We start from the raw sequence: 26,022 nt of genomic DNA on the forward strand, positions 1-26,022 counted from the left end.
TGGAGTACAGGACCTAGAATTAAAATCTGGTCTCAGATACTAAGTGTGTGACCCTGACCAAGTCTCTTAAACCTGTTAACCTCTGTTCTTCATCTGTAAAATGAACTGAAGAGGAAAATGGCAAAGCATTGCCAAGAAATCTCAAATAGGTCTCTAAAAGATAAAAATGAGTGAATAATAAAAAGGTACTACTAAGCTCTAAATTTATAAAACATTTTTATTTCTTTTTAAAGAAATTGGGAATATCTGAATATAGTTGTAGTCAAATGAGGGGAGGCAGGTCAATTGAAAATAAATTAGCAGGGACTCAAAATCTTTTTTGTCTGGTGAAGCCTATGGATTCCTTTTCAGGATTATTTTCAAATGCATAAAATACATGTAGTTACATATGTATAAAAGTGAAACAATTATGTTTAAATATAGTTATCAAACATTAAAAAAAATTCACAGACCCCATGTTATGAACCACCCACTCCCTATTAGAGGGTATGAATAGTAAGGTTCTATATGAGGCTAGAAAAAAACTAATAATTTCTCACATTTATATACAGCTTTAAAGTTCACAAGGAACTTTAAACATATCTCATTTGATCTTAAAAACAGTGCTGCTAACTATTGAAAAGATTAGTTTTGGTGAGGTGTTTTTTTTCTGTGACTTGAGAGAAGGAAAAAAGAGAGGACAATGTAATACTTAAGAATTTTGAGAGCTCAGTGTTCTCAGGCTTAACAGTGGAATAGAAGATAGAAAATCAGAGACCTTGTTTTTTGAGCAAAGTCGAGACTGGGTGTGGAGCTGAGAAGAGAGAGAGAAAAAATTATGATAATTCTGATTTTAGTAATGAGCAATATCAAGGGTTCATTTAGGTACATAGTTTGATTACACATAGTTGTAGTGGTTGTAGTTTCTATAGTTTTGGAGCATCTCATTTTTAAAAATTCATTTTGTATATCTTCCCAGGCTGAAAATACATGAGGGCAAAAATCATTTTTGTCTTTTCTATATCTCCTAATATAGGGAACATATTAAGGACTCAGTAACTATAACCTGACCAGTTGCTCTTTTCAGTATCCTTTGCAGATTAATTTAGTTAAAACTAGTATTCTCTGTGATGTAAAATTCAGTGTTGAATTCATTTGACTGGAGCACCTCTACTCCTATTCTCTATCCATACTAGTCCTAGTGCTTTTTAATGGTCTGGAGAAGATCCTTTTTTTTTTTTTTCTCCAGAGGACAGATGTAATGCTAAAAGCACAACCAATAACTAGAAGCAAAGACAGCAGAGTGAACAGATGGGCAGTGTTTTGGGGGAGCTGATTTATACTTTTAAATACAAGACTGTGTCATGTAGTTAAATCTGAGACAATGAGTCAATAAGGTCAATTTAAAGCTTTTAAAGGCACATTTAAAGCTTGTGCTAAAAGGTTGTGGTCAGTCCTGCACACTGGGATGTAGGCTTATTTAATGAGGGATTTGATGAATATTGAATTTGCTGAATTCTGTATAGTAATGTATCTCATTCGATAGGTTAATATGTGCCAAATCTGTATTGGACTAGACTAGTCCTGAGGGGAGATTAGCAAGAAAAATACTGGTCCTGAGAAGAGCACTCAAGGATTTGATGGCAACAGATCTAAAAAGTACCATGCATACCAATAAATGAGAAGGAAAGTACTTGTATTCCTAGTCTCTCTTCCATTCTCCTTTGTAATATACTTAATAATGCCAAGTATCAAGTACACACTAGCCACTCCTGGAAAAATATGATTAGTTGGGATTCACTCAAGTCTGACTGACTACTTTAATTTTCCTGTCTGTCTTTGAGGTAATAAAGGTTTCATTTTTTGAAGGTTAAAAAAAGGAAGAAAAGAAAATCTTTTTTTGTTTCTTTCTCATTAATTCAAGGATGATTCCAAATCTTCAAAGTGCCATTTTGTGTCTCACTCAGAGGGAAATTGCAGCTTTAAAACTAACCTGAAATGCCTGTCTTAATAATAACTGTGGCTTTCTCTATTAGGTAATTAAAGTTGAAATATTTTTAACTGAGGCTGGTCTCTCAGTTTTTGATGCTTCTTCATATTAATTTAAATGTACTGGAACTCTAAGGAAAACTCACTCTGAACTTTGACATACTTTGGCTTGGCCATTATAGCTTGGGTTCTATTTTATTGACTCAAGAAAACTGATTAAACACATTTATAAGGAGAATAGACCATTTGTGGTCATTGGCTGGAGGGTGGCAGCCAACATTCTGTGTAGTCTGGGAAAAAAGATTTTGTCTTTTTTTCTGATGGGCCACAGGGGACTGTGGACACACTGGCTCTAGCAGGTAGGTCCTAAAATGTGAAATAGGACAAAACAAATCAGAGAAGCAAGGTGAATATGAGAGCAGTACATCATTTTTCTTAAAAAGTCATTTTTCTTAAAGGTTTTATGATCATAGATGGAAAGCTAGAAGCAACCTCAGGGAGTACCTCTTTTTATGGATAAGTAATCTGAGAACAGTAAGATAAAGTAATTTGCCCCAAGGTCATGCAGATAGAAAATGTCAGAGCTAGTTTTATCTTTAAAGATAAAGAGAGAGGGAATGTGAAAGTCGGTTATTAACTATAATAATCCTTTTGTCATAATATTTCTTGAATTTGTTCTTTCTTCTCCAAGGTACTACTATCCTAATATTAATAATTCCTTACTTTCTTCTAGTTCTTTATAGTACACAAAATGCTTTTCCATTTCTAGTTTCAAATGATCTTCATAACAATTCTGAAAAGAAGGTGGTAAGGATTATTTTTCATATTTTGTGAAGGAAATTAGGAAAATTAGGCTCAATTCAAAGACTTTTCACTTATTCTATTTAATGACAAGGCTTAAACTAAGACCCAGATCTCCAAGTTCTGAATTCAGTTTACTTTCTACCTTGTTTTAATGCCTTCTTTTGTTCAGGAGAGCAACAATCATTAAGGAATTAAGTGTCTACCAGCTGCCTGGTACTGTACCAGACACTAAAGACCCCAAAACAAACAAATAAAAAAAAATTAAATAATCCCTGCCTTCAAGGAGTTTACAGTCTATCCCAGAGAGATCACATGTAGACAACCTCATAATTCATGAAAACAATCCCATCCCTGGACCTGGATTTTTTTTCCAGTTTCTTTAGTAGTCTCCATCCCTTTTGTCTCTCCCAAAGTAGTTTATCCTGGTAACTTTTGCCAGGCATTATGTCTAAATCATTACTTCTATAGACTTCTTGAACCTTCCAAGGGTCCCTTTTACTTATAGGATCAAGTCTAAACTTTGTTTTTGAAGGTCTTATATTAATTTATTCAATCATATATCTTCATTGTTCCTGAACATGAACTCTCCACCCAAATAGATCCAATGTCTTTTTTGGTCTCTGTTAAATCTGAGTTCATTTCTGCTTCAGATTCTGTTAACTTGGAATGTCCTTCCCCATGTCATGCCAGATGCTATGAATTTTTTCCTATCAATTCCCATTATTTCTACCATTTGTTACTTGCCATTGAAATGCTTAGTATTTATTTTTATAAAGTCATAAGTTCTTATGTATTTCTTATGCATATCCAACATCCTCAAAAAGATTATAAACTCTTCAAAGTAGGGAGCAAGGACTCTTTTTTTGTATCCTCCACAACACTTAACAAGAATTTAGGTCCACAGAAAGTGATTTATTAAAAGCAACTTTCTAGCAATGGCCAATATTGAAAAGACTACCAACAGTTGTTCTAGTTTTATTTTGTTTGTTTATTTGTTTGTTTGTGTTTTTTTTTTTTTATAATAATCACAGGGAACTCTGTTGAGAAGCAAGTAAGACAATGATAAAAGGTATCTGACTGAATTTGTCTATAAAGAAGAATGGAAATAATATAGTGTATGATATTATCTTTTGATTGAAAGCCATAATATACAACATCCTATATATTTAATCAAACTGAAATTAAAATGTAATTAATAATTAGTCTTATCTAGTTAGTTATCCTACAATTAAGCAGATGTGTTTTATATGAGTTTTTAAAAGGGGCAGCCAAGAGGAGTATGCTAGAGCTTTATTCCATGGTGCTGTGAGTAGCCAGTATTCCAGGACTACATTTTTTCTCCAGCTACTCAAGGGCCCTCATAGCCTTCTGCTGACAGCCTAATCACCCCTACTTTCTTGCTTGCCATAAGAGATCTGCATCTTCCTGCAATATTCTCTCATTTTTACCTATCATCTCTTCCTCTTCAGATCCCACTGGGTAATTTGCTCTGAAAGAATTGTAAGATTAGCTGGAAAAACTCAAGTTACACTCTATCCTTATGTGATCTCATCTAAGGGTAAAGGCAAATTGTTTCCTGCCACCTTTAGCGAATCCCAGACCATCACCAGAATTTTTGGTTAAGATGTTGTTTCTTGCATTTCATTTTTAGTGGCCATCATCTTTAGTCATTTGATTTATATGAAAATTCATTATCCAAGCTAAAGTAAGGAAAGATGACTATGACCAAGCAGCAGGAAATCCCAAATTCCTTTCTTTTAGCCTTTGAAATGTGTTTTAATTTGAAGGTTTCGCCATCTTGAATCTTCTTCCTATGAAGCTCATATGAGAGAATGAAAGGTGACTTAAATTACTCTGTGGGAATGCTCTGATGTCATGAAGTCAGAAGTCAAGGCAGAGATTCAGTTGTTTTCTTGCTATCAGCTTTAGCCTACTGCAAAGGAAGGATGGACAGAAATCTTATCTCTTTTTTCCTGTTTAAATGAATAAACTCCCAAGACATGGGCTTGGGCTTTTCTGAGAGAGAAATGCATATTCAATGACTGTCTGCTGAGCCAGAGGGTATGCTCTGATGTTCAGATGGTCACCAACTCTTGTCCTTTGAAACAGCATCCAGTAAAAAGACAGAATAAAACTTCCTTTGATGATTTAAATCTATTTATTGTATTATGCCCATATAAAACATATACAGTGAGATATATGACAGAGGGGGATGGAATCCCACAGATTTTTGAAAAGAGCATTTCTCAGATGATCAGCTTCACTTGAACATGGAAAGTCATCCTCTCATCTCTTTCCCCTTCCCTTTCCTAATCCCTCTACCCAAATTCTTTTAAATGGGCATCTTTCATTTGTGGAAATGGTTTACTGGGAAATAATATAGATTACTTGAACTAGAATTTTCTTAGAAAAAGTAAGCTCCAAGGATAATATGCATAATTGTTTTGAACTATGTCTTCCAATATTTTATGTGTTCTCCTGACTAGAAAAAAGATTTTAAAAATGCAATAACTGTTTCAATTTCTGACAGTCTGGAGTATTAGAAGTCTTGGCTAATAGTTTTTTTTTTCTTTGTATGTGTTTTTGTGTGTCTGTGTGTGCATTTCAGGATGGAATGGGAAACTTGAGAATCACAGAAAAAGGTCTAAGGTTAGAAGGAGACTCAGAATTCTTGCAACCTCTCTACGCCAAAGAAATCCAGTCCAGACCAGTAAGTTTTTGATCAGAGAAGAGAGAATGATTTTACATCTGTAGTTTGAGTATGAGAAATGATGTGTGTTGCCATGGCATCTGGAACAACAGAAAAGTCCTGTAAAGAGAGAATGGGGCAGGGTAGAAGGAGACATGGGTTCTGCTATGGCCACAAATTATCTATGAGGCTTTTGGGAAGGTCTTTCAAATTCTTTGGGACTCTGTTTTTTCATTGTCAAATGGAAATGATAATATTTGCCTGCCTTTTCAGCAATGGACTGAAAATAAAATGAGATGGTAGAGATAAAAATTCCAGAATTATAAGTTGATATTAGAACAGAAAAAAGATGAGATAGAAAAGAGAAATGGAGTTGGAATTGGAGAAGCTACATTCAAATTCTTCTGCCAACTACAATTAACTGTGTGACCTTGGAAAAGTCATATAACTACCCTATGCCTTGATTTGCTTAAGAATGGACTAGATAACTTCTGATATTCTTTCTAGTTTGAAATTTTGATTCAATAAATGTATTATCCTATTAATTATCATTGGCAAGACACAGAAATGGTAGGTTTAGAAATGAAGAATTAGAATTTCCTACAATATGACCTGGATTACTATGATTACAATATCAGGTTATTTAGGAAGCAGTTGTTATAATATCAACTACAATTTAAATTTCAAATGGAATACACACACACTTTCATATAAATTTAATATATTCACCCAATATATTTATCATTCTTTTACGTGCGTGGTGAATTTTGTAACCCTTTTGACTTTATTAGTAGATAATATTGCCAGCAGTTGGACAACAAGGGAGAAAAAGCTTATTATTGTAATTGTTCCACTGGTCAATTATCAAGTCCCCTTACATGTAGCAAATAAATGAAAGCTTTTTTTCAAATGCATAATGTCATTATACTAGTCCTTGGTGGGAAAAACTAAGACCAGTGAGTAGGAGTTTTGGGGAAGTAGATTTGTGCTTGATACAGAGTACTTTGTCCTAATAATTTGTGCTGAACTATAAAATAATGAGCTCTCCATTAATTGAAATATGTTCAGATGTTAGAGGATATTGTAGAGTGGATTCTTGCATTAGATGAAAAATTGGACTAGGTGACCCTTAAAGCCCTTTCCAATTATATGATACTATGAGTCTTAAATGTCTAAAACCCAGAACCTGACATTAAAAAAATGAAATTCAGCAACCCAATACAATATATGATTTTACCTTAATAGCATTTAGGCTGAGTTGCATTTGAATAGTGAAACTTTGAGATTGTCAATAAATGTTAATGCATATCTATTTATATACATACACCCATACATATATATGTATGTGTATGTGTATGTAATATATATGTATACACACAGAGACATGGAAACAACAAATCAAACCATTGTATAAGAATTGAGTATTTTCAGATGTCAGAAAATTGATCTATGCAATAGAATGCTAAATGACTAGTAAACTAGTATTGATAGCTAGTATAACCCCCTCTGCAAAACTGATAAGGGTAGGGGTAGAGTATATAGGATAATCAGTAACACTTCCTTCAGGAGGAGAATGTATTAATTAACTCTCTTCTCTTGAATTTACACTTTAGAGATATCCTTTTAAAGAAAAACTTGTAATCACAAAACCTAAATTTGAATTCTCATTCAGCAGTTGGTTAGCCATTTGACCTAAGGCATTTGGAAAGAAGAGAGTAGACTGGATGAGTTAGAGACCCTTCCCATCTATTATCAAATAATAGGAGGTAGGAGATGGGCAAATAATAAAATTTGGTTATATTTATTTAATTTGGGTTCTTGGTATGTAAATCTGTTATTTAAATTAATGCTGCCCTGCCCAGAATGAGTTTTAAAAAAAACATTGAAGAAGGATTTTTCAAACATAGTTTTCTTTTTTTTTAATTAATTTTATAATTATAAAGTTTTTAATTTTTTTATTTTTTTATTAATTTTATAATTATAACATTTTTGACAGTACGTATGCATAGGTAATTTTTTTTACATTATTCCTTGTACTATTCCTTGTGTATTATTCTGTTCCAAATTTTTCCCCTCCTTCCCTCTACCCCCTTCCCTAGATGGCAGGCATTCCCATACATATTAAATATGTTATAGTATATCCTAGGTACAATATATATGTGCAGAACCGAATTTTGTTGTTGTTGTTGTTACAAAGGAAGAATTGGATTCAGAAAATTATAACATAAAAACATAGTTTTCAAGTGTTTTCAATCTTTGAAGTATAAGTGCTTCTAAATACTGAGCAATAACCTATTTGTGTCTTCTTCCTAAATAATGTGTAAATTACAAATGATCCTTAAGTATTTCTTCCCAGTCTAACAAGGACACTTGGCAACACATTGTTAAGCCTTTAATTTCAATTACTCTGACTACTTAAAAATAGTAATTTTGCAAGTATTTTTTAAAATTTCTAATTCCAGCTTTCAATAATCCAAACTGGTCTTTTTCTCATTAGTCAAAATTGGGAAATTCTGTGCATATAAACAAATGTATGGGAGGTATCTGTGAGTAGTTTTATTCTGAGAAAAAAAAAAAAAAAAGAGTTGTGACTAATTGTAGGAAGCTTTCTAGAAGAGAGGATCTGCACTTAAATTCAAGAGAAAATGAAGATACTAGTTTGGCCACAGGAGGAAGAAAACTGTTACACAGGTTGAGCCTTTGAATAAAACATTATTTATTTACAAATTTGCTATTCCTTCTAAAATTAAACAGATAAGTTACAGCCAGCTCAAATAATTATTCATTTAGGGACATACACAAACAAACAAATAAAAACCCTCTTAATAATTAAAGACAATTTAAAAAATAATGAATAGAATTTTTTTTAACTAAAAGATTTATTTTTTTTTATCATGTCATGGTTTTCTATAACTCATTTCCAAATTAATCAAACACATTTACTGTTTAATATTACTTTTCAGTCTCACATTAAATTGTTTCCTACATCTGAAAACAAGAGCCTATCGTCTCAGGCAGTGTTAAGCTTTACAAATATTTTTATACAAATATATATATATATATATTTTATACAAATATATAATACAAATATATTTACAAATATTATTTCGTTTGATTTCTCATGTGGAACTTGTGAAGTAGATACTGTTATGACTCACATTCTACATTTGAAGAAACTAAAGTAAACAGAAGTTAAGTGATTTCCCAGGGTTATACAGATATTAAGTGTCTGAGGCTGAATTTGAATTCAAACTTCTTTACTTCAGACCCAATGATCTATCCACTATTCTATGCATCTACCTCTAGGAAAGTATTGCCTGATAATTTTCAAATGGATCAGACCATTTACAAAAGGGCCACTTAGGCCCTTTTATAAATACTTTAACATTATAATTTTGTATGTCCTCAGAGAGAACTGCATAAAGACCAGGGTCTTTCAAACTTTGCAATAATGCAAAAAGATAAATTTGCACAGGAGATAAGAGCACAAAATTATTAAAGAATTCCTAATAGTTTGAACCTGATTTTCTCCTGTAACCCCCCAAACTGGAAATGAATTTTCTCTTTCCCCATCTTGGAATTCACAAAGAACTTTCCATCTCTCCATAGAATTGTATTGTTAGTTGTGTGTGTCATAGTTCCCTCAGAACAATAAGGAAATTGTCTCTGTGTCTCTTTCAGAACCTAATAGAGTATCAAGGACCATCTCCATTTATCTTGATCTATATCTGGCCATTGGACACAGATGGCTCTGGAGGGGAAATAAGGGGAAACCTTGTACAACTCTTTCTAACTCAAATCCAATTCTCTTGGATGCCATAGCATTACCTCAATGAAGTCATAGTCCACATTCCTATTGTTCTTAGTAATTCTGTTTCAAATATTGAGTAAGGCCATTGTCAGCAGTTGGCATTTAGATATATGATGATAAAAGATCAAGGAAGCAAATAGCATTTAGATCTAGAGATAGGGGAAAAATTTATGACCAAACAAGGAATAGGCAAGATCTCAAAAGGTACAATAGACAATTTTGACTAAATAAAATTTAAAAGATTTTTTGTACAAACAAAACTGATACAACTAAAATTAGAAGGGAAACATTCAACTAGAAAAAGTATTTGTAGCAAATTTCTTTAATGAAAGTTTCATTTTCAAGCTGTGTAAGGAAACTATTCATATTTATAAAAATAAAACCTATTCTACAACTAATAGTCACAATATGAAAAGGCAGTTTTCAAAGGAAAAAAATTCTAACTGTATGAAAAAAATGTTCTAAGTCATTAATTATTAGAGAAATTAAAATTAGAGTAAATCTGATGTACCATCTCACTATCATAAGATTGACAAAAAAAAAAAAAAAAGGAAATTGGCAGAAATTGGCATTGGCTCTGTAACCATAGTGGCATGATAAAGACAGCAAAATGTAGTAGATTTTTGGCAACAAATTAATTTAGTATAGATAGGGAATTGAATTTAGGGGACTTAGAAATAGGATTTCTATTTAGGTCTAGGTATACTGCATCCTTGTCAAAGGTGATGGAAAGAGCACAAAAATAAATGAATTCTAGCTACTGCTAATATCTTACTAGGTAGTTCAAAAAAAAAAAAAAAAAAAAAAAAAAAAAAAAGCAAATAGCCAAGCAAACTAATTCCTCTGGGGTTTGATTTCAATGAAAACACCTCTGCAGTTTCTACTCCAACCATACCTGGCCATAAACTTCCTCATCATAGCAGTTCTAGCCTCCCAGGAATGATAAAGAAATTTTGTTTTCCATTTCTTTTCTGTGGGAGGGCATTTCTTATCTCACTTCCTTTTATACAGAAGAGGTGTCCTTTTGCATTAACATACAGCCCCCTTCCCTTTTATGGTAGGTAAATAATTAAACGACATTTAATGTCACTTTAACTTTACCTTTCAGTAGTCCTCCTGGAATTGGACCAGTAGAGTAATCACAGAAAGTTCAGGATGATATCCGATTTCATTATTGAAGGTTGTAACCCTAGTAAAGCCACTACAAATTGATTTGTGTGATAGCAATCACTTAGGAAGAAAAGTTAATGAGAAAATGTTCATATCTATAAACATTTTCATCTAGGAATTAAATGAAAGCCTCAAGACCTTCTAACTTCAGTTGTATTGAAGTGCTGAACATGTGTGTGGAAAAGCCTGAAATGATATTATTCAGGAAGTAACAAAGGAGGATAAAGGATAAATAAACTAACTTACCATGACCTATCCCTAGAAATACCACTAGAATCCAGTTGGACCAGAGTTTACATATTTAAAGAATTTGCTGCTATTGTGCCCTTATTTTAAGCCACATTTCAGTGTAATGAAGAAGGGGAAGGAAACATTTCTCCTCCAGTTAGAGATGTGCTTTTTGCAATGCATCATAAGTAAATGGAATGAGTAAAGACAATAGCTGGCAAGAGAGTTCAGCCAACAGATGCAGATCTTCTTATGTCTTTTGGAAAGTTGCCAACCTGATTTTTCATATTTAAGTATTATACATACCATTTTGTGAATAAACTAACTTAAAAAGCTTAAAAGTGATAAAAAGGAAAACAGATTGAAAAAGTAAAGTTTAGACATTCACCTTAAGGGTGGCCATAAATTACTGTTTTTGGAATCAGGAAGACTCATTGTACTGAGTTCAAATTTGACCTCAGGTATAGCTATAACCTGGGAAAGTCACCTAACCTTTTCTTGCCTCAATTTCCACATCTGTAAAATTAGCTGGATAAAGAAAGACAAACCAGTCCATTATCTCTGCCAAAAAAAAAAACAAAAAAAAAAACAAAAAAACAGAAAGAGTAATGAAGAGTCAGACTGGACTGAAAAACTCCCTGAATAACAGCAACATAATCATAGCAATATTTTAGGAAGTTTTTGATACTAGGATAATTTTGAGCTAGGAAATTCCAAGCTTTTCATTTGAAAAATAAAACAGAAAAAGAAAATAGCTAATTCTCTTTGAAGTCTGAATTAAAATTCCACCTTCTCCAGGAAGACTTCTCCAACCCCTCTTTATTCCAATGCCATTTCTCTGTTAATTATTTCCTTTTTATTATTATGTCTTATTTATGTATATTTGTTGCATGGAGTTTCCCCCATTAGATTGAAAACTACTTGAAAGTAACCAACTGTCTTTCATTTATTTTTGTATTCCCAGCTCTTAAAATAGCGGCTGACACATAGTAGGTACTTAATCTTTGTTTATCGACTAATTGACCTCAACTCTCTCAAAAAAAGGGTAGAACCTAAATTTGAACACGTCCTTGGTTTCTAAATGTTAGCACTTTACCCTCTACATCATACTGAATAGTTGGTATATATCAGGGAGGACAAATCAGAAAGCAGATAAAACAATAGCAAAACCAGATTGAAAATTTGGGGAAAGGAATCTTCAGTCTTAAATCTTTCACCCTAGTTAGCAAAAGAAAATGTCAGAGCAAATCAATTCAATAAACATTTGGTAATTACTGTATGCAAAGCATTGTGCTAGTCTAGAAAAAGGAAGAAGAAAAATCAGATAGAACCTGCTTTCAAAGAATGTATAGTCTAATGGGGGTAAAAAAGAGGATCTGACCTATACAGATAAGCATAATATAAGGCAAAACAAAATGTGATAGAAAGAAGAAGGAGGCAGGCAAAGTTGCTTGAGTAAATTATGATATGAGAGAGAGAGAGAGAGAGAAGAGGGAATGAATAAGAGTACTCTTGCATAAGCAAAGGCATGGAAACAGGAGAAAACAGGCTGTAAACATGAGTCAAAAAATTTCCAGTTTGAACATAAAATAAAGTCTGGCAGGTAGACTGGCACATGACTGAAGAGTTCCCTGCATGCATGAAAAGTTGCTGAAGGTTTTGATTTCGAGTGACATGATCAGCAATACATTAAGAAATTTGTTTGAGTAATAATACAGAAGAAAGGATGTGTATTAGAATCCAAGAGACCAATTGTTGTTTTTAGTGGAGTCTAATTACTTTTTAAAGAGTTCAGTTCATCTGATGATGGCCTAAAGCCAACAGGAAAAAGTCCACTCAACCTTCAAACCTGAATGCAAACCTAACTTTCCCTACTAAATATTCCATTGCCCCAGCCCAGTATCTTCTCCCTCCATTGTCTGAACCATTCATTTAAGCCCTAAGTATATGAGTCCTTATATTTCTATTTATCTTTTTATCTTTCACTTTATCCCTTCCTCCTCCTCTCTACATAGGACAGCTGAGTGACTTCACAGTGCATAGAGTTCCATAACTGAAATCAAGAAAATGTATCTTCATGAGTTCAAATCCAGCCTCAGACATTTATTAATTGTGTGATCAAGTCACTTAAACATGTTTGCCTTAGTTCCTTGTCTGTAAAATGAGCTAGAGGAGGAATGACAAACTAGTCCAATATTTTTTGTCAAGAAAACTCCAGATGGGGTCATGAAGAGTCAGACATGTCTGAAATGACTGAATAACAACAGCCATCTCCTTCTTTGCATGTTATTAAAAGCAGTGCTCTCTTTAAACTGTACGATAATCTGTGTCAGACTTATTAAAACCACTATTCCACAGAAGGTAGGTATAACTGAGCTTCCTTTTTTCTCCCAATCCACTAAAATAGGATTTTAGGATCTTTAGGGACAGAGAAAATTAGGTTGTTGGGGCTGGTGGTGATGCTAGAAGGTTCATGATTATAGCAGTGTTTTTGGAAGATTTGGATTGTAAGGTCAAAGATTTAAAGTTTGGGGAAAAAAACTGAGACCTAGAAAGATAAAATTAATTGCCCTTACTCTCGAGGGACACATTGGTAAGGTAAATGTCAAGAAAATGGCCAGGTAATGGCATGAAGCATAGAAGCTGGGCTTAGAAGTGAACTTGGTAACCAAGGTGGTCCTTAGTTTTACAGTAGGATCTGGGGAGCAGAAGTTTCAGAGGTAAAAATGCTAAGTCCTTTGAGTCATAGTTTCTACTTAAAACAGCTGGTGAGCAGACTTCAAGAGAATCAATTAAGCCAAAGTAACTTGTGTTTTTATGCATACAAGAAAACAAAAAAAAACAAACAAACAAAAAAAAAAAAAGCACTAAAAGTAACTGACTGACAGATATCACAATAGTTATCTACATATGTTTGAAAGAGAAAATAAATGATACCATCCTGTGTTATCTTAGGCAAGTCACTTTCTCCATGATGATAGTTTTGTTGTTGTTCTAGGTGTTTTTCCTTTGTGAAATAAGGGAATTGCACAAAATCAGGGATTCTCAACCTGGAGTCAGTGAATTTTATTTTTATATGATGGTAACTACTTCAGTATAATTGATTTCCTTTATATCATTATATATTTTATTTAATGAATGCTTTATGATTTTGGAAACACTAAGAAAGGGTTTCATCAGACTGCCAATGGGGTCCAGAACATACACAAAAAAGGCTGATGAACCCCTGAACTAAATAAGTCTCTTCTAGCTCTACATTCTAATTTAATGATTCAGTGAATGTGTTGGGATCACATGGTTTATATCTGTGAGTCTCAAGAGCATGAACTCATTTTTAGAAATTTCAGAATTGAAACAACAGGTGACTGAAAAGGTGAAAAATTATGGTGTGTTGACATGGCTTGAAAGTTTTCAGAGTGCCTGAGTGCTCGACATCTAATAATTCTCCTGGGATTATTCTGACATTTAATTTAATTGTGGGACTAAGATGTTCTGTCATTGCTGCTCATATTGTTGCTTTGTTGCTGTTTTGACAATGGTTGTTGTTGCTAAGTGTTTTAACAAAAAAGCTGTAGGAAAATGCCCAAATAAGAGCTATTTTTTTTAAACAAGCTAAGTTTTGAGTTATATCAGATCTATTTTGAAAAAACTCTCACAGTAAGTGGTAGACTTAGAAACCAGCTATGTAATTTGGAGATTGTTTTGTTGTTGTTGTTTTTGGTTGTTTATTTGTTCATTTGTTTTTTGGACAGACCTGGATTTATTCATATAGAGAATTTAGGAAACTCTCTGTATGTATAGAGATCAACCATTCTTCTTCAATGACTTGCATCTTTAGAGGTCTTAGAGTTTCTTGGGACCCTGCTATGACTAAATTCTGCATTCCATAACTTGTGAGAACTATTTGGAAATTATGCTTTAGAATTTAAATACATGGAAGAAAATTTCCTCTATTCTGCATTTTTTATTACATTTCATTGGAAATTTGCCATCCTTGTTTAAGATTAAACTAAATCCCCATTCCCTAAACTTGTCAGACGAGTTTCTTTTATTATAATTACAATTAGCAAGTCATTTTGGTTTAAAAGATGAAGGCTACTTTAGCCTGATCAGGGTCTAAAATTTGGGTTTTGCTACATGGGACCTCTCAGTCTTCTCAGAATAGAAAAGGAGCATAGTCCATTTTTTTTCCAATTTTTTCCACTGCATCCTCAAAGGACAAGCCTATCTTCAAGCATGGAAAAGAAGCTTTCCTTTTCCACTCCTTCCATGTCTGCTCATTACACTATAGCAGCATCTGTGAGGGTGAGGTTACTGTCCAAATCAGTCAGACTTTGCCACCTCACATGCCTAAGAAGCAGATGTTCCTTTGACAAAGCTTGCATTTCTCCAGAAGCTGTGTATCTGCTGTTGCCATTGTCACTGAGCCATAGCTGGCAAGGAGGGGGCCAAGAACAAAGAGGAAGCACTATATTTTGAGTATTAGAATTCTGACTCAAATTTTAGTGCTGAGGGCAAAATGAAAGGTACTGAATTCACACAGATCTTTCAAAGAAGGCTGGACCTTGATTAAAAAGATACCACTGTCATTAGAAGCTATACTGCTAGGTGCCATGTTTCCAGCTAGCTTCAAAGCCAAGTGATAGATATTGTGGGTTCTCCCTGGCAAGCTGAACATCTTCAACTCCCAGTTGAACATCTTGCACACTAAACAGTATTTTCCATGCCACTTGTATAGAACACGAGCATCTTGCTGTCTTTAATTAAGAAGCTAACTGGACCATGAAGTATTGCCTGAGTAAATAAAAGTGATTTGTACTTAGTCAGAAAGGCACATTAGGCATCTTTGCATTTCTTTTCTTGCACATAAATTATGGAGATTATTAAAAATTGGAAGGGTCATCTATAAGCCCATCTGTACTGCAAAGCCAATTGTCATTCCCAAAATGTATCTGTCTTTCTAAGTGTTGTAATTTATTATGGACAATAGTGGGAACCATCTGCTTACTTTAAAAAAATTTTATTAACCAGACAAGCAAACTTTGAGTGAAAGTTGCATATGAAAGTACAATAATTTTGTGTTCTAGGAAAATATAAATGATGCTTCAATAGTCTCAGACAGACAGTGCCCTGAAAATGATTGGTGATTTTTTTTTAGTCTAGAAAAATGATGTGTACTTTTTTTCCTGAGAAAATTTCAGGATGTAACTATCAATCAGTCAATCTACAAATATTTATTAAACAACCAAGCATTTGTGTTTCAGGATCTGTGCTAGGTGATGGGGATACAAAAGAATAAGGAAAAAACCAGTCCTTGCCCTTGAGAAACTTATATACTATTTGGGAAAGCAATGTATATATTTATGGGTATGTAAAACTAGATATAAAGTATTTAGAGTGGAAAGTAATTGTTTTACCTGGGGGAGTGTCAAAAGAGGCTTTATGTAGATAGAGTTTGAGGTCAGCTTTGAAGATGCCTAAGGATGCTAGGGCAATTAGCTGGGACAGTGAAAAAGTGACAGGCTTGGAGTGATGAAGACTTCTCTACCTGAGTTTAAATCTAGCTTCAAATACTTTCCAGCCATATGATCCTGGGCAAGTCATTTAATCCTGTGTGCCTTAATTTCCTCACCTGGAAAATTAACTGGAGAAGAAAATGGTGAACCACTGTGGTATCTTTGCCAAGAAAATTCCAAATAGCATCATAAACACTCAGACATAATTGAAAAGAATGACCAAACAAAAATACTAGGAAGCAAAAAAGAGGAGTAAGTGCATTCTAGGCATGTGGGGCAGCTTCTAAAAATGCATGGGAAGGAAAAATAAAAAGCCCTGTCGGAAGAATGATATGGGTAGCAATTTGTTATGACAAAAGAGTTTCTGAAGAGGAATAATGTATAATAAACCCAGAAAGGCATGTGAGAGTCAAATTTTAAAATTTGAGACAGATTTTAAAAGCCAGAGAGATTTGTATTTAATTCTAGTTATACTAGGAAGTCACCAAAATTTATTAAATAAAAGAATTACATGGTCAATCCTTTATTTTAGAAATATCACTTAAAAGCAAAAAGGATCAAAAACAATAATAAGCTTTCCTTAGTCTGTCCCTCCGAAAAAGGACTTTAACAGAAGCAAAATATTCTGAAATAATAGTATGATTTGAATGGCAGGGTACATCTCCTCTGTTACCAAATATCTCACTCTCTTCCTATCACTATGCTTGAAATTCCACCATTAGAATTGCTTTCTTTGGAGGTTTTTTATTTTTATTTTTAGAAGATTAAAATGGAAATACCTTTGGGCATGAGGATAAATAATACCATCTTGTACATTATCAGCTGAAACATCTCTGGTATTTAGTTATCATTACATTAGTTATTAGGTAGATTAAAAATAGGTCAGTTGTGGTCAGGAAGAAAAGGGGAAAATCCCAAAGACAAACTTCATCTGTCAAAATTTTTATCACTATGCCTGAAATTCCACCATTAGAATTGCTTTCTTTAGAGGTTTTTTATTTTTATTTTTAGAAGATTAAAATGGAAATACCTTTGGGCATGAGGATAAATAATACCATCTTGTACATTATCAGCTGAAACATCTCTGGTATTTAGTTATCATTACATTAGTTATTAGGTAGATTAAAAATAGGTCAGTTGTAGTCAGGAAGAAAAGGGGAAAATCCCAAAGACAAACTTCATCTGTCAAAATTTTACTCCAAATAGAATTTTTAGTGTTTTCCCATTCACAGATTAAGGAAAACACTATTAAAACAAATTGATGCAACCCTAGATACAGGCAAAGAAAGCAGACTCCAGTTTCATAAGAACTGGCTCTTTTCATTCAGAAACTTTGGATTCTCTTTAATCCATTGGTTACATAAAACAAACAAACAAACAAAAAACAACAAAAAAAAGTGTCATTTTCTCTGAATTCTATTTTTATGAAAGTTTCTATTTTCCTAACTGCAAATGACTAGTTTGTCTGGTAATAGGGCTTGTTTATTTCATAAGTGACATTTAAGAGGAAAAAAAACCACCACCCACAAATATTGTGATTCACATAGTTTATGTTTTTCTCCTGATAAAAAGAAGTCTTTGTTAGATAATAGATTTCCCATAATCAATATTACCTGCTGAATGTTTAAGTGTATATCTTTTAATGCATAATTCAGACCTGAGTGTGCCTATGTGTATCTAGAGTTTGTATCCAGTTTATACATCAGCTTCCCTGGACTTATCTAATCTGATGTGCACGACCTACTTCTATGATTCATATTATGATAAATCATATGGCCAGAAAGAATTTAGTATATGCTGCTAAGGATGATCAAGTTCTAGTGAAGAAAAAACAAAACAAAACCAACTAAAAATCCCTAACTGTTAAAGGTGGTATTTTAATCATGATGACTTATTGAAAACTTCTCACATAAGAGGTAGTTTTGGAAAAGGAAGAGGTGTTGAAGAATATAGTATATTAGAATTAGATTTGAGTATACATACATACACATACATATAGTCATTTTTCAATTGTATCCAATGCTTTATGATTCCATTTAGGATTTTCTTGGCAAAGATACTGAAGTGGTTTGTCATTTTATTTCCTTCTTCAGCTTGCTTTACAGATGAGGAAACAGAAGTAAGCAATATGTGTGTGTATGTATGTAGATGTATGAACATATACCTACATACATATACATGTATGAAAATATGTATATGTATATTTTCCTTGTAGTCTAATAAATCTGATCAAGGTGTCTTTAAGCTAAAAATGGAGGTTATGGGCAGAGAAAACTACTCACCTAGTTCTGCAAATGCAGATACCATGGAAAGTAGCAGGTGCAACATAGGAAGATTATCAGCAAATAGGACAAGTTATTCACAGGAGACAATGCTCAAGAAAGAAGAGAGCTTACAATAAATCCCAAGGCCTCATATGTTTTTATACAAATACATTTAGTATAGATAACAAGCAAAGTGAATGAGAGACTTTAATATAAGAATGTAAATTCAACTTTGACAACTTTAGAAATATGATCCATAAATGTGACATTCTGATAGAAAAATACTTTCTTCCAAAAGGACAATATTAAAGGAGAAATGAGAGTAGTTTGGTTTTTTGTTTGTTCACTTTTAAGGAGAATTTTTCTTTCATTTTGTTTGTTTGTTTGTTTGTTTTGTCATAGACCTGGTCTTCTAAATTCATTGCAAGCCATGCTATTGCTACTATTTTCGTTTATACTTAGAGCCTTGGGACCAGTAGTATACCTCTCCTCAAATCCCACGATACTTTGTTGTGATGCAAAACTATGTGAAATGAGAATCAGAATCTAAAAGAACTTCCAAGGGGCTAGTGTCCTGGGCCTAATTTTTTAAGATCAATTAATCACTTAGATTTGTTAAGTGGCTAAAAGATGCCAAGTGTTGTGTAAAGTACTAGGGATTCAAAATATCAAAATCTTACATTATCTTATCAAAAGCTTACATTCTACAAATATATGTTCACAGATATAGCTACAAAATTAGACAAAAAAATTATAAGTGAAATAATAGTAGGGAGAAATTCTTGACTCTTTCTTTATATAAATTAGTGTTTTAATATACTTGTCTTATTGTGCACTTATAACTTTTTGTCTAACTTTGTAGCTTTTTAGAACTAGATTTAGTATGAAATTTATTTATATGAACAACAGTTCTAGAATATGAAAATAGATAGAAAAATACAAAAGGGGATATATGCATTACCAGTCTTTAAACTTAAAATAAGTAATCATCAAAAAATGGATACCGGTTAAAAAAAAGAAAAAGAAGAAAAGCAGTTCAGTGGAACAGACTACACAAACAAACTAAAACAATAACAAAAGTGATCAATAATATTAGAAACCTATTTGATATATCCACAAACATACATTACTGTGAGAAAGAGTGTCTTTGCTTTTTTCTTTTGTTTTTGTCAAAAGCTCAGAAAAAATACAAAGAAGTTTGACAGAAATTAATATTAAACCAACATCTTGCAATCAATCGATAAATATTTGTGAATCCACCTACTAAGTGCTAAACACTGTATTATAAAATGAATATATAAAAAGGGACAAATAATAGTTCATGTCCTCAAGGAATTTACATGAGGGAGAAAAAATACAGACAAATATATACAAAGCAAGCTGGAAATAAGTAGGAAATAAATTAATAGAGAGAAGCCTCTGGAATAAAGAGAAGTTGAGGAAGGCTTCCTGTAGAAGGTGACATGTTACTTGGGACTTTAAAGGAAACTAGATCTTTTCTTGCTAAAAACTCATATGGATTTAGCCCACTCTTAGCAGTATAATAAAAATTTTGCCCCTGGAATTGGAGGAGATCTAAGGCTACAAATTCTTTTGTGAGAACCCTCAACACTGGCCCAATACCCCAGAATACTTTTAAGGTATCACCCCCATAGTCTATTATATTAGTGGGTAACCTACAGAGCCTGGAGTTAGGAAGACTCATCTTTCTGAGTTCAAATATGGTTTCAGATATTAACTAGCAGTTTGGCCAGGCAAGTCACTTAACTCTCCCTCATTCCCTTATCTGGAAAATGAGCTTGAGAAGGAAATGGCAAACCACTCCAGTATGTCCTACCAAGAAAACTCCAAATAGGCTCATGAAGAGTCAGACTGAAAACAATGGGAAAACAATTGAACTTTTAAAAATGGGAACAGAAAACCAGCAGAAGACCCTGAGGAGCAGAAATCCAGTAAATGGCAGCAGTCTATATAGTTCAGTGATGAAAGATTTCCAGGAAATAACATGTGATTGGCTATCATAGAAATGTTCTGCATGACCTCACATATAATTAATAGCAGATTGCTTCCCTTCTCAAAGAGGAGTAAGAACCCAAAGGAAGGAAAAGACTTTAGAGCTCAATTTTTTTAAAAATGAATGTTAAAAAAAGTTTATGTGGAAATGATAACTATTTAATGAAAGAAATAACAATATATTGGGGAAAGTGCATATATACACACATGCAAAATAAAAGAAAGCATGTAATGCTCAATTAATTAAGCCTAATAAAGAGTTGTGTGATATCACCCATGCTTCAAAGTAGGACCTTTGCATGTGTGTGCGGTACATGTGTTTTCCTAGCATGTTTATCTTTACATGTATTCACTGACCATATATATCTTTTCCCAATGTGTACACCTTCTTCATGTTGTATCTGTTCATTCAGTCAATAAACATTTATTAAGAATCTAAAATATAAAAAACAAAGCAAGCCACAGATGTCAGTAGTCAGAGTAAGAGATATTCCAGGCATGGAGGACAGCCAGAAAAAATGCCCAGGAGCCAGAAAATACTTTCTTTTTTGTGAAACAGCCAGGAAGACAGTCACCAGATCAAAGGGCATATATTGGGGAGTTAAAATATAAGAAGACTGGAAAGGAGGGAAAAAGCTATGTTTTGAATGCCAAGAATATTTTGTATTTGATCCTGGAGGTAATAGTTAAATGATCTGAACACAGAGGTCCCCCTATTTAAAAATTAAAAGAAAAAAAGATCAGGATGCTTTTACCTCTGTAGCCAGAGCAAAGACTCTTAATCAAAGAAAGCATAGATATTATAATGGAGAATAAAAGAGAATACCATTTACATTAAGTTTTAAATCTTTTGTAAAAATAAAATCAGTCCATTCAAAATTGGAAGAAAAAAGATAAAAAATATATCAAATGTCAATGATAAAAGGCTAATATTTAAATGTGCAGGGGATTTATATTAGTATAAACATCAAAAACTATCCAATGGTCAAAAGATTTGAATATGTTTCAAAAGCAAATTTGAAAACTATAAATGATCACATGATAACATTCTCTAGTCACTTAAAATGAAAGAAATGCAAATTAGGACAATGTTGAGATTTTTAACTCACACTCTGAAAATCATCAAAGGGTTTGTTTTTTTTTATTGTAAATGGAAAATATTGGAAAGACTAGAGGACAAAAGGCCCACTGATATACTTTCAGTGTAACTCTACGTCTTCCAACCATAATAAATTCTAATTTGGAATTATACAAGTGACAATACTATGCCTTTGCCATAACAATCACATCGCTGTGAAAGTACATCAAGGAAATCAGACACAAACAAAAATCTAACATTTTATACATATATATATATATATATATATATATATGTATACACACACACATACATACACACACAGAGAGAATGGGAAGGAAGGAGAGAGGAAGAGAAAGCGAGAGCACAAAGGACTGAACTCAAAGTAATTGTTCATCCTTTGGGAAGTGTTTGGAAAAGAAATGATGTATGTGGATGAAATGAATATATTATGATGTTAAATACTTGAAATTCAAAAAATTCAAAGAAATGTAGGAAGAATTTTATGAAATGATGCAAAATAAAATACACAATATCAAGAGAACAATATACATGTTGAAATGAAAAAATTACTAAAAGCAAGTTAGACTCTGTATCCTGGAAAAGACAGCACATGTCCTAAAAATGAGATAGCTAAGCGTACCTCCTTTATAATAATAATTTTAAAAAAACAGAGAAATACTAGAAAAGAATACTATATTCCTGCATATACATGCACCAACAGACATACAAACATTTAGTCTTCAAAAAAAAAAAAAAAAGCATTCTGTATTAGATATTTTTGATCACCTGTTTAGCTTTATTACTAGGAAACATTTAGACTAGAAGTTATTATTGAATGATTGATATAAACATAAAAGTGGAAATGGAGTTAAGATAATAGAGTGAGAGGTAATAGTTTTGCCTGACAACCTCCACAACAACTTGGAAATGTGCCAACTGAATTCTGATCAGGAATAAAAAAAAAAAATCACAGTGATTCATGATTCTATCCCAGAGAAGCTTAAAAGGATAGAGTGATCTGCAGACTCTGAGGTGGGAACTTGCCAAGATAGTGGTAGAGCAAGCAGAAGTGGCAGCCTAGGGATTGTGAGGTCACAGAGCACTTGGGCAAAAAGAGATCCCAAGGGATCCTTTTATAGCTCTGAAAGCAGAAACGGGTGCCATCTGACATCTCTCATCCATTACCTAGCTCTAGGTCAAAGTTCTAGGGCAGAGAAAAAGAATATACTAGTCATTTCCTAAAAGATCTCCAAATGAAAACTGCCAGGAATACTTTAGCCTAAATCTGAACTTCCTGATAAGGGAGAACATTATGAAACTGCCCCCCCAAAAAAATAATTCAAAATCTGTCAAGACAGAGATTGCAGATTTAGCAGTTTCTATTATAAAGGAATATTGGGCTTGGAATATGATTTTCCAGAAAGCAAAGGATCTAGAATTAAAATCAGAAAAATCACCTATCCAGCAAAAGTGAGTATAATTCATCAGAAAGGCAAATGGACATTTAATCAAATAGAAGAGTTTAAAGTATTACTGATGAAAAGACCAGAGCTGAATAGAAAATTTGACATTTACACAAAAGACTCAAGGAGCATAAAAAGCAACCAAAATTGTCCTTCCTCTTGACACACACCTACAATTCCAAGATTGAAAACAATGGAAGTTCTCTTATGTGACTCATATCTTTTAAAAACTTTTGTAACTCTTCAAGGGTTTATGAATTTAAACTATGCTTTCATTTGCTAACATTTTCCTAAGCTAATCAAATAACAAGTCTATCCATACTGCTCAATCTCCTGTACATTTTGACAGACATATATGCACTGAGAAAATTTGAAGCCTAATTGGAAAGGAAAGATTTCTAAAAGTCAATTGTAGCTTTCTAGCTACTGAAAATGAAAAGAAATGCTATGATCAGTAGATGAAACTTTATACATAATTATAGTCTTGTTCAACTGAGGTGAATTGTCAGCTTAGGTGTTTCCATAGATATTGAATAGAATATAGTGTTGATTTGCTAATTTTTTTATCTAGTTTGAGGTCAGTATGAATCAAGATACTTATACTGAATGTGAATTGATTGGCATCAATAATGATGATGGCTCAAATGACCAGTTCAGCTATACAGTGACTATTCAATTTATTCTCATAAACAGATGTAACTTCAGAAGAAATGACATTTATAACAACTTACAAAGGGGCAACTAGGTAGAGCAGTAGGTAGAGCACCAGGCCTCAACTCAGATTAATCTGAGTTTAAAACTGAAGTCAGACATGTAGCAGTTGTATAACTCTGGAAATGTCTGTTAACCCCTATTTGCCTCAATTCCTCATCTGTAAAATAGGAATACTTAGAAAAGAAAATAGTAAATTACTTCAGTATCTTTTTTTATATGTAAAGTTGAACACAACTCAACAACTACAACATAGATGTCAGGTTTATTCTAAGACTTAGGTTCTCTAAATAATCTTTCTTGCATAGCTTAAATAAGAATTTAACTTCTCATTCCCCTTTAATAACTAATAGCTAAGGTAGTTAGGCAACCAGGTTACTGGAACCTACACTGGGATGTTTTGAGAAGCAGTTCTAGATAGTTTCGATGACTTAGCACAGATATCTTTGGGGAATGTAGAGAAGAGAGAGAACAGAACAACAATGAAAAAGAAAGTTGGATATTTTCTCTCACCCTCAAAATTCTGTGATAAAGAATGCCATAAGTTATGGGAACATCAATTTGGCTAAGGGGAAAAGAGGAGGAATTATTAGTGAGTCACCATGGATTTGTAAAATGCAGTTGAATCATGAAGTTACAAGTCATGACCACTTCATCCAACAGTAGGCAAGAATTGGAGGATGGCCTTGACTAGAATTTCCATATCAGGAACTGAAGCTAATAATATGACAAAACCAAAAAAATGATAATAATAATAATACTTAACATTATGAAAAAATATACTACCTAAAAAGAAATCATTAAATCAATAAACCAGAGAGATTAGATGGCACAGAGCATCTGCCCTAGGAGTCAGGAGGACCTGATAGTTTTGGAAACGGATTTCTACTCAGAAAAGTTGCATTGTACCTCTTCTGCTCTTTACTTGTCTTATAGCCTCAATTGGGCTGGTTTTGTAGTTGTTACTAGCACTTGACCTTGGTCAAACATTCCAGATACCATGGTCACCCACTGCATTCTGGATCATTGCCTGTCATCCTGACTTTTGTCTTAGCACTTGAACTTCAATGACTCAAGAAGAGAGAGTGAGACTGACAACATTATTTAACTCTCCTTCATTTAAATCATATTTACACATAAGTCAAGAGAAATCCTCTTCAAAAAAAAAAAAAAAAGAACAAAAAATATTGTGTAGCCAGATGTCTAAACTCTGCCAGTCATAAATGTATCAGGATATGCAACTTTTCTAGAAAATTTAATTGGACATTACCCAATTATACTTTCTGCCACCTTCACCTTCACTGAAATATTTATCTATCTCTTCCTAAGAGTTAGTACTACTACCATTTATTTTTTTTTTGTTTTGGCCTAAATCCTGGAGCTATCCCTAGATCTTTTAGAAATGGCAAAACCTTTCACTGAAGAGCCAGTAAAAAAGCCTCCACTTGCATTTTCTTGTCATTTTCTCTGAGTCTTGTCTCTGAATCCTCTTATTTCCCAGCAAGATATCTTAGCCCCAGGTGCCAAACTTTAGAACAAATAGTGGGGGTCCTCCAAGCAAGCTGATTTCAACAGGATTAATCTTTTCTTTTGACTTCTCAGCTGATCTAGAAACATGAGCACAACTTTCAAAGAACTCTCTATTTCATGGTGAGCACTCCATATACTATAAAATTTAATCTCTGAAGACAACTACAATGATAGTGATTGTTTGCCCTTTAAGTACGAATAGTTGTAGAATTTCCCAGTTTTTGAATGCTAAGTATCTTTCATTTTCCCTTGTAGATGAGTGTGAAAAAGTCACAGAGATGTGCTGATCCCAGAGCAAGGTCATTTTCTCTTCTACTTATCCAGTGGTATTAATTACCTCATCATATTCAGATAAAATCAGCTGAAAACACCGTTAGGCCTTTGGAGCATTTCCTTACAGACATGTTGACTTTAAAAGAAAAAAAAAATTAGGAAGTTTTATTCAACTACAAAACTCAGCACAAATCCATAGTGTATTATGCCAACCAACAGAAACCTCAGGTGATATAGGCTATAAAAATCAAGGCAAACATGAGGAGTATTTAGTTTTTCATTCTTCTTCCTTACTCAGATCACATCTGGAATATATAGGTCAATAGAATCAATAAAATAGATTGAATAGGCCAATAAAATAATGGTCACAATGACGGGGATACTGGATAACATGCTATCATTAAAAGAACTGAAAATGTTTAACCTGAGGAAGATAGAAATATGCGGTAGGGATAGATTTTTGTATTTAAAGTCTAGAAAAGTTGAATTCATAAGACTTTA

The 26,022-nt window shown here is 33.2% G+C and overlaps 1 protein-coding gene across 7 annotated transcripts in view; it reads left to right on the forward strand.

The window, feature by feature from the left end:
- Positions 1-26,022, forward strand: part of SGCD (sarcoglycan delta) — a 1,341,685-nt gene that overhangs the window by 1,094,314 nt on the left and 221,349 nt on the right. For all 7 annotated transcript variants that reach the window (XM_074291900.1, XM_074291902.1, XM_074291901.1 and 4 more), the window contains one exon: positions 5,381-5,482. In XM_074291900.1, coding sequence (XP_074148001.1) covers positions 5,381-5,482 — 102 coding nt within the window. The remainder of the gene's footprint in view (positions 1-5,380; positions 5,483-26,022) is intronic.

Source organism: Sminthopsis crassicaudata, chromosome 2, assembly GCF_048593235.1.
Source record: "Sminthopsis crassicaudata isolate SCR6 chromosome 2, ASM4859323v1, whole genome shotgun sequence".
In the NCBI taxonomy this organism is placed as follows: Eukaryota; Metazoa; Chordata; class Mammalia; order Dasyuromorphia; family Dasyuridae; genus Sminthopsis; species Sminthopsis crassicaudata.